At 38.0% G+C, this 10,377-nt stretch overlaps 1 protein-coding gene across 3 annotated transcripts in view; it reads right to left on the bottom strand.

The window, feature by feature from the left end:
- Nucleotides 1–4,555: 4,555 nt before the first annotated feature.
- The window catches only part of Mctp2 (multiple C2 and transmembrane domain containing 2), a 230,825-nt gene continuing 225,003 nt past the window's right edge, over nucleotides 4,556–10,377 (bottom strand). For 2 of the 3 annotated variants that reach the window (XM_052160741.1, XM_052160751.1), the window contains exon 23: nucleotides 4,557–9,258. In XM_052160741.1, the coding sequence (XP_052016701.1) occupies nucleotides 9,190–9,258 (69 nt within the window). In that variant the 3' untranslated portion in view covers nucleotides 4,557–9,189. Of the gene's footprint in view, nucleotides 9,259–10,377 lie in introns of all 3 variants that reach the window. The other variant, XM_052160753.1, reaches the window with a different exon arrangement.

Below are 10,377 nucleotides of genomic sequence, written 5' to 3'. Positions count from 1 at the left end.
ATACGGTGAGATGTGATATAGAGAATGCAAAAATCTATGAGAGTATACAGGCCAGCTTGCCTTGTATATGCTAGGTGAAAGGATATGCTATCCAATCCTCTGATAGCACCTTGCACCTTGGCACCCCCATACACCTACACACATGGTCACATATACATGTGCTCACACAACGTACACATACAGAAAGAAATTATGACGCTGAAGCTTGAGGCCAGCAGGGTGAGGAGGCACTTACTGAAGCAATCAGATCTGTGTGTTATTTCAAGTGAAAATGATTTAGGGATGTCACTTCCCTTTAAAACTCTTACTGAACTAGGAAGAGAAACTGATGGGCTGGAAACTATTCATATTTGTAAGGTGGTACTACTAATACATTCTAATAAATCTATTCAAAGACAGCTTTGCTGGGCTTGTGTGCTGATCTTATTTAATACTGCTAACATTGTTATTAATTATTGAGAAGACAGGGCATGAAACACAGATATGCTTTTTACATGCTCACACACACACACACACACATGAATGTTGCATATCTATGTTACAGTCTATGATGGGTCATACATACATACATACATACATGCATACATACATACATACATACATGTACACATATACATACACATGATGTGCAAGTGAAGGGAAAAGATTCTCCTATACCATCTTCTGTTTCTTATACCAGATCCGACTGTGAAGTCCTCCTGTGTAGACCCGGCTTGAAGCCAACGTTCAACATAAAGAAACTACATGGAGCTCAGCAACCTACAAGCTCACTTTTCAGGGCAGAGAGTATTCCACTTGCTCTCGGGAAGAAGGGGTTAAAGAAACGAAGTAAAGCAGTATTTAGCTTACAGCTGACGTTATACAGTGGATGCACACTTTCTCGGTCATGCAGTTAAGCAAATGTTGTGTGGTTTTTATTTCTTGAACCAGTTATTTTGATGTAATAATGTGAACACGTGAGACAAGATTGTATCCCAATGAGTTAAGTGAATGAAAAGCTGACATCTCAGGATTTGTCAGGCATAAAGACTATCATAATAAAGTCATCCCAGAGAAAGAGAGGGAAGCTGTCTGGAATAATGATGCGTTGCCTTCTGGCATTGAGTGCCTAGTGAGGTTGAGCTGCTAGCAAGGTTTGGAAGGCAGCAAAAGGCAAATTGAGTATTTTGCTGGAAACTTAGATTCCTGATATTTTAACTCGTAGTCTTGGATTCATTTTTTAGATATATGCAAAATTAGAGAAACGATGAGTCTATGTGTATAAACAGATGTGTGTGTCGATATGTATTTTGTAACTTATTTTTTTAATACAGGCGATAAAACATAGTCTTCTTTAGGGACTCACGTTTTTATAGCCTTGTTGCTGGACAAACTTTAATGTGTGAAAGGTGTGAGTGGTGGTAGAGCAGGATGAAATGGATCTCGTCTGTGAGAGATAAACTCCACAGGATGGCATGCTATGTTATAATACCTACAACCTGTAAAAAGGGACACTTTCTGGAATATGCAAGATCCCGAAGTTTTATCAGCCTGTTTGCTCATGTTAAGGCACAGTGCACCCTAGCCTCAGACCACGGTGGCATTTTTTATGGTTGAGTGCTAGAGATGCAACCCAGGGTTCCCAGTCTGCTAGACACACAATATAGACACTAAGCTATATCGGACACTCCCCACCCAGGAGAGCAATTTTACAGTGTGCAGTGGGTGCCCAGTTAGAGGAAGTCACCTTAATAAACCTTATAATAAAAGAATGAAAAGTGATTAGTGCTAATAGTGAAACTAAATATACAAACACAGTAAGACTTTGTGAGAACCCTTTGCTGTTTAAAGTGCTTCAACCCTTGCAGAAATTAAAATATCTTTAAGTGTGTATTTGCATTGGTGACTGAAAATACATTCAAAACATACGAACTACAAATGGAACTCTTCCATGTTCTAAATACTAATGATTAGCCTCAGTTTGACTGAAATGGGGATAAACTATAATTTTTCTCTTAATAAAACTAGAAATGCATATATGATGTCATAAGTTTGCAGCGCAGCACCATTGGTAAAGTAAACAAGGTCATAAACCTAGGACAGAGAACAAAATAGTAGAATGATTAATACAAAGAGCCCAGGAATAGACTCGGTCACTTAGTCTTTCATCTCTGCCTTTCAACTCTACAAGTCAGGGGGTGTTTTGCCTGCCCCCTAGCTTTAGGTAACCGAAATCATACTCTGTATCTCTTTGTCCTTGAGTCTTCTGGGCTGGAAATTGTGGATTCATATTTTTACTCATAAAGCAGTTCAGGACATTTCTGCCATCTCCATTTACAGTTACAATTTATACCTCAACATGGATAATAAAGGAAAATACCTACCTCCTCATGTATGAAAAATTCAAGAATTGGCATTATGAAGGGTTACACATACCCATACCTTTGTGGCTATGTGCCAAAGGGCGATCTTGTAGGAATGGGTACAGGGTATGTGTGGTCAACTTTAGTAGAAATTGTCAAGCAGCTTTCCAAGGTAGTAGCATCAATTAAATTCCCAGGTAGCTGTTTTTATATGGTTGTGTTTAGTAGCTTCAATTTGTGCTTTTCTGATAATTTAAGGTATCAGCCAAATTTTATGTTTGTTAGCCAATTGAATAGGCACTTCCCAGGAAGTACCTATTAACATTTTTCTTCTCAGATATATTTGATGTTTCATGACAGTCAGTATAAGAATTACTTATTGGACCATATGTAAATATAATAGAGGTAATAGAATACCATATACAATATGTAAATATATAACACACATAAAGATATTTTCTTATATATGCATTTTATTTTTAGATTTTTTTGAAGAAAATTTAATTCTAATGTTCTCCAAAGCATTATTGTATTCCCTTTGAATTAAAATGGTTTTTATAGCTTGACCTTTTTCCTTATCACAAAGTATAAATGTATTTTCTTTTGTGTCTATGAAATTTTTATTTAGCTAAACTGTTATTTGTCTATGAGATTACAAAGTGGTCAATATTTAATCCATTTAAATATTAAAATAATCCATGGCCATTTTATACACACTTTTTCCTATACAGCGAAACAATGTAGCTTCTGACACAGTGTGTTTACCATGTATGTGTTTATCAGCCACATCTAGGTCTTGATTTCATTGTCAATTTTTGTGCCTAAGTCATGTATCTGTTACCAGGTATCTGTTGCTGCTGACAGCTGGACATAGAGTTTATGGCACAGCTACATTTCGTCCCTCATTATAATCATCGTTGATTCAAAGGATCCCTGCCCCCTTTCTCTCTCAGTTCTCTCACTGAGATGTCCAATTGTGCTACATCTGTTCCTCAATCCAAACAAGATCTATATTCATCTCATAGAATGCCAGGATCCTCCCAAATGACCATGTCATTCTATAGATGTTATTCTGTGTTGTCAACTTATGTGACTTCACTGGACATACCTGTATTCTTTTTGATAACATATCTCTTCATTTTCTTTACCTCTCTCTCTCTCTCTCTCTCTCTCTCTCTCTCTCTCTCTCTCTCTCTCTCTCTCTCTCTCTCTCTCTCTCTCTCTCTCGTGTGTGTGTGTGTGTGTGTGTGTGTGTGTGTGTGTTTGGAGGCCAAGAATCAACACTGAGGAACTTCTATTTTTGGCCTATATTTCATTTATTTTATGTGTGGCTTGGTGGGTCCAGGTGAGACACATTACAAATGTGGAAGAATGAAAATAATTTGTGGGAGTTGGATTTCTCTTTCCACAATGTGTGTTCTAGGGTTGAATTCAGGTCACCAGGCTTGTCAACACACACACACACACACACACACACACACACACACACACACATTTATATGCTGAACTAGCTCACTATCCCCAGTCACCTTTACCCTTGGAACCAAGGTCTCTCAGTGAATCTGGTGCTAATGTATTTTTGTTTCTAGGACTGGCTATCTCCTGAACTCCAAGGTTCCAACTGTCTCTATCTCCTCGTCTTGAGCTTACATATATGGGTCATCATAGTCTACTTTTATGTGGGAGGCAAGAATCCAAATTATGATCCTCATGCTGACAGAGCAGGCACTTTGCTGAATAAACCATTCACACAGACCTACTATTTATACTCTTGACCACCTTATGATTATGTCTGAATGCTGTCATCAAGATACATTTTTTTAACAGCAAGCCTTTACTCAGTTTAAGCATTAGTCCTGAAGTGTGCTTGTCCTGGGTTTGGAGTGCTTCTGCTTTGAGGACGTTATTCATATGCTGTTACCTCCTTGTTACTCCCATTGGAGGCTCTTCAGGCTCCTTGACTTCAACCCTGACTCCCGCCATCTCTCCACAGCTCCCAAGCACTTTCTTCTCACACCTAATTCTCTACTTATTTCCGTAGATTGTTGTAGATATAAGTTCTCAACTTTTCAAAATCTCTTAAATTTTGTTTAAAAATATCTGAAAATTTTATTTTGCAAAACTGTTATCTGTCTATGAAATAAGGAGTCAATATTTTATCAATATTAATATTAAAATAGCTCAGGAACATTTTACATAAATGGACATTATGCAGTTAAATGACATAGCATCTGACATAGTATTTACTATCTCTGTGTAGATCAGCTGCCCCGGTTTTGACTTCTCTTTTTGTCAACTTTTGTGCCAATTCCGTGCTCTCTCTCTCTCGAGTTGGAGGAAGCCTGTTAATTATCAACAGTTTGTTTGCTTGAATCAAAATCTTTGACTCTGCTGTCTCCCCAGTCAAGTAAATGTCAATTCCTCATTTATTTCTTATAATCTGCCAATTAGACTTTTATATTTTCTCACTGTGAAACACTATATCAGGAACACTACAACTGACTTAGAAAAATTCTCGGCACAGCCTAGTTGCTAAGCCACACACCGCAACCAGATTGAAAGTCTTATGAAACTTGAATCTAAGTGTGTTAGCTGCTTAAAAATATCCATTTATTATCTGGCTCTAGCAAGGCAGTGTTGTCTGTTTTTCTTGTATGTATCAACCTGTATTCAATAGGTTAACTGGGAAGTTACAAGAAAACAAGAATCCAAATGTCACTTTACAGTTCATAAATACTGTATTTTCTATTGCCATGTAAGAATTTCTCCAAATATAAGACATTGCATAATTGATTAGTTGGTCATTGACATATCCAGAAATCATATATATCACACAAAATAAGCACTCTACTTCATGCAAGTAATTATTACCCAGGATGAACACCATTGATCTTTCTGGGTTATTCCCTTTTTTTTTTTTTTTTCAAGAAAAGCAACATATAAAAAAAAATCTTTAAAACAAATGGACCATGATTGTGCTGTGAGGCACGTGTTTCTGAGTGGTTTTCAGGTGGCTTTTAGGTTGGTAGGTCTAGCAGAGGATAGTGGGGTCAAGGCCTCTTGTAGATGTAAATAAGAATTTTTTTGATGTTTTGGTGTATCTGCTAGAATTCATTTCCTCAAACTTTGATCTTAAATTATTTTTTACAGCACACTATTTGAAGGGAGGGGATTTGGATGGTAGGATGAAGTGACTTCAAGATGACAGTCATTCCATGAGAAATGTGAGTTAGCACTTGCCAATTCACTGATGCCTTCCCTATCTTATGCTGCAGCAAGAGCTAGAAACTCAGATAGCACAAAGATGAAGTCATTGGTGACCTCATCAGAGCAGGAGAACTTCAAATGGTTTGAAGGAGAATAGTGTTTACTTTGACATTTGGGGAAAGACATCACAAGTGGAACCCAGCTCATTGAGATTCCCATCATTCGCGTGACATATGGAGTATTATGCAGCATGGCTATCAGGATAGAAGCAATACCACATCCATTCCTGACTGACTAGATGACATAGGTTTGTAGATCAGGGAAAAGCACAAAAACTAAAAACTAAGACATCCACGACGACATTGGCCCCAGTTCAGGAGACAAGCCTTTAAGACAAGCCTTTGACAGTGCTATAAACATGAGTGTAGGACTAGGAAGGAAACTGTGAACACTTCACAAGGCATTTTTAACATTCCCAATTAATTATCTTCAAGTTGAACAGTATGAATACGTTATCTACTAATTTCAGCAAAATCATTAGAAGCATATCACATGCTCCGAATAATGGATCTGCATCATACATCTTATAGTCAACCTTGTCTTGGATGTGAGTCAACCTTCATTCAAAGTATCCACATTGCATATACTACCTGCCTGTTAGTCTCAATTGCCAATGTAAACCAATATAGGGAAGACGGTTATTTACTGATAAAATAAGTTACCAAGACATAAATATATAACTTATTGAAATACCCTCCAATAGAATAGTGAGAGAGTTTCGAAAGAGTAAATTTTCGAAAGAGTAAATAATGCCACTCACAGAATCAGGTAAAGGATAAAATTACTTGGTCCTTTCATCATTGGATGCTTGGGTTATCCCATATCTGAAGGGATAGGTGAACTTCTTGATACCTTGATAAACAGCAAGTTTTAATATATAACACAATTCGTGCTTTTAAGAGTGACCTTTTGTGTAAAGTACTGTGAATATTTCAGGGTTAGGCTGCAGGTGTTTGTGTAAGGGATTTTGGGTTACTAGGAAACCAGGCTCCAAACACTTGACTATAGAGGTGTGATAACTTTGCTTTCCTTTGGCTCTTTTGTCTTTAGACTGGCCACCTGCTATCAGATTTATGGGTGTGGCATTTTAGCAGCATGCATTTTATGCAATGCTTGTCTCAAAGCATACAAACTGTCATGCTGGCAAATCTGGACATGCTAAAGGACTGCTTTATGTAAGTGTAAATTGTGATAATTCTCAAAAAGAAGAAAAATCTTGCAGAAGTTGCTAAGATCTTGGGTTAGTACAAATCTTTCTTTTATATATCAAACAGTGGAAGAAGGAAAAACAAATTCATGCTAGTTTTGGTCCCATGCATACAAAGAGAATAGTTCTGCCCACAGTGCTATTACAGGTACTTCTTCAAGATGGAATAAAGGATTAGATCATACGATTTGTCACTTTCTGAGATCCTGGGCATGTAAGGCTGAGACCTGTGCAACAATAATGCATAAACAAATCTTAACACTTCACTTCCAGCAAACACTCATTTCCTCACGTGCAATGCTGATTTCAACAACTACCAGTTGTCTTCAGTAGAGAGTGTAGAAAAGTTGGCCCTGTCTTGCTCTCATACCAGCTGGCGTTTGTGTCCTGAATGTAATGCTGTGAGTTCTATTGGGGCTATGGAGGAAAGAAGTCTCACTAATGATACCTTCCTGCTGGGAAAATTATTTCATTTAGAAATTCTAAAGGATAAGAACTGTCATGAAAGATGGGGCCCATATTTAAATAAATAAGGGCTTATTTGGCTCCCCAAAGTTTCCATTCCAGTGGCTGAGCGTATCTCACATGATGGCTTATAGATGTCTGCCTTGGGTCATTACTAAATGACAGACTATGATAAAATGGATGACAGGCACAAGACAATGAGGTATTGTTTACACAGAAGATTGAGTAACTGGTTAGACAAAGAAGTTCTCGGGTATCTATTGTATGTACAACTAACAGATTTACTGGGGCTTTTAGAATCTCGTCAAGGCGCCTTTCCAGCCAGCTTCATTAACTTGAAGCAAATCAAATCATGCAGAAATCGGGCTCTGCCACAGAGAAATCAGGAAGAAGAATATAAAGTAAAACAGACATGAGATGACAAAGTTTAGAATCTTTGGCATTTTTCTTTCATAAAACATTTTGTTTGAAGATTATTAAATTACAATGCAGAAACAAAAAAATAAGCTAAACACAAGTAAATTAGGCCTCCTTCCTCAGCTTTTCTTTACAATACATATACAAATCTGCACATAGCAAGTATATGTTGATGAAATATAGATTTTAAAGCTTAAATATCATTTTAATACAAAGATATTTGTACACTATTTTTACATGCACATAATGAATTGTTTTAAACTTGGCAGGGTATGTTGTGGAGTTGTGGGGTAGCCAGGATTCAAATACTATCTATAGAGGACTTTTTGTTAGTTATTTAGTATGAACAGGATTTTTGAAATAAGCTTCTATTGTCTATATCTTATTTTGACCCTTAGAAAAAAATAAAAGACAAATTTGGATAGCAAAAACATTATAAATAGCTGCTCAAAACATTGGGCAACTGAAATGAGTATATTTCACTAAGAGTCGTAATTAAGTAAGCCTCTCCATACTTAGATATTCCTAAATACTTTCAGAACCTACTATTTCATCTGCCACAACCATCAGCATCTCTCTAAGGATGCATATTGACATCTTGTTTTAGTAATAAGCAAAAAGTGAAGTTGGAAGAAATGGCATTTTACAGAAACATAATACTATCACAAAACCCTTATTCTTCCAATGAGTGACTCCACTGAGACCTTCCAGGACAGCCCTTGCCAATAACAACTGAGATGTGATTTAAACTGGCATCTAATACTAAAGGGTCAACAACAACAACAACAAAAATTAAACAGGCATGTCTTTAGTAGTCACAGCTGAAAGATTCCTAAATATTTGAGTTAATTCTGGAAATCACTAAGCATTCATTTTCTAATGTACATTATCTGGGTAGAGAGAGGGGACAAAAATACCATGGAACAAGTGGCGGGATGGAGACTGGAAATCACTGAACCTCTGCTGATTGTTGGCTTTAGAACAGTTTTTATTATAGGTTAGAGGCTAACACAGCACAATTCCTCAGCTGGCACTGATCTTGGACTAGCCTGCCTTGGCTTCTTCCCTGTTAGGATTACAGGTGTGAGCCACCAGCCTCAACTGGAAATAACTGATTCTTAGTGAAAATCCACTGAAGGTACTGAAATAAGTTCAGCATCATCCTGGAATCCAGTGGTCTTCTGGCTGTTCTCAAAAATGGTGTTCAGACATGTGGACACCTGGCTTTATGTCCTAAGAAAATGGATGTGAGGCTCTCCCAGTTTCAGACTTGGTGTCTTTTGATGGTTTGGTGGTCCAGGCATCCAGGATACCCATGTAGAGGGACCTGCGTGCATGTGTGCTTTCATCTGGGTATGTAAAGAAAGCAGAGAGAGGCGAGAAGGCTGCACACAACACCCATCTCAGGACACCTGGGTACCACTCGAGCTGCCAGGATCCAGGTCTCATTGGCTGCACATTGGATGCGGGAGTCCTTAGTCTGTGTGAACTCTAGACAGTACTCCTCTTCTTCCGAAGTGGGCTTTGGTTGCCACAGAGCTTCAGCTCTGCATACTGCACCTGTGAAAACAAACAGACATGATGCTGGCAGTTGGGTAACCCTAGCTCACCACAGAGTGTGTTAATGGCTCCCCAAGGACACAGCAAAGCAAAGGAAGGAAGGTTCAAAGGTAATGAATCATTTTCTAAACATGGAGCCTGGGGGGGATTAATTGCAGGAAGGGTTTCAGAAGTCATGCGTCATTTCTTGAAACCAAAAATATTAAAAGCAGATTTTCCTAATGAGATGCATTGGGCTTTCATAGGCCAATATAGCTCACCACTGCTGCCTGACCTTAGTCTTGCTTATACCAGCTTTCAGCCGTAAATGACCTAGTAACAGCCTATCGGAATTGTTGATCTTAAGTTATGACACAATGAACCAGTATTGCTCATTTCAAAGTACCTACAATGATAAGGGGAAATTCAATGCCTTATAGACATTTATTCTAAGAGGGGGCAAATTATTGAAATTGATGTAAGGTCCAAACTTATATGACTGTCTCTTAAAATTAATTTCACTTATAGTGTAATAGCTAGAACATCTGTGATAAACAGGAGCACTTGTGGAGTCCTCAGAGGCAAAAGGTCAGTGTCATAAGAAACACCCTTGATGGGATGGGGAGACTCATGGTAATGGATGAAAGAACCTCATTCAAATGTTTTGTCATATGTATCTCTCTGAAATTATGCCAAATATACCTGGATAATATATTTCCAGGGCTGGTGCCAGAACCATGGAGCCTTGGGACTGACAAAAATTTCTATTCACAGACGTGGTGTGACGTGGTGTGACACTCTAACCCACGTGACGTACATTGCAAGCATAATGCTATTGTGTGTAGTTCTGATAGGCTGGGGGCTGGTTAGAATGGATTTATTTAAACTACTGTTTTATTGGTTACATGTGCTCCATAATTTTAGCATTTCTGCCAGATTTTCCAAGCATGCTATATCTAGTCCTACAGTAGGCTACACTTTGCCAAAATCAGACAACCAACCACACAAACAAACAAAAAAATTCTTCCTATTTTCTATTTTGTGGAAGTTGTCTCCCACCTCCCACACCCCTCTAAGAGGAATGTAGCTACCAGTCTTAAATGCAAAACAAACAAAGGCTAGTTTATTATTTCTCAGTTA

This window comes from Apodemus sylvaticus, chromosome 1 (genome assembly GCF_947179515.1).
Source record: "Apodemus sylvaticus chromosome 1, mApoSyl1.1, whole genome shotgun sequence".
Classification (NCBI taxonomy): domain Eukaryota; kingdom Metazoa; phylum Chordata; class Mammalia; order Rodentia; family Muridae; genus Apodemus; species Apodemus sylvaticus.
Note: the sequence above shows the minus strand (reverse complement) of the source record. Positions and strands in the feature narration are given on the sequence as shown.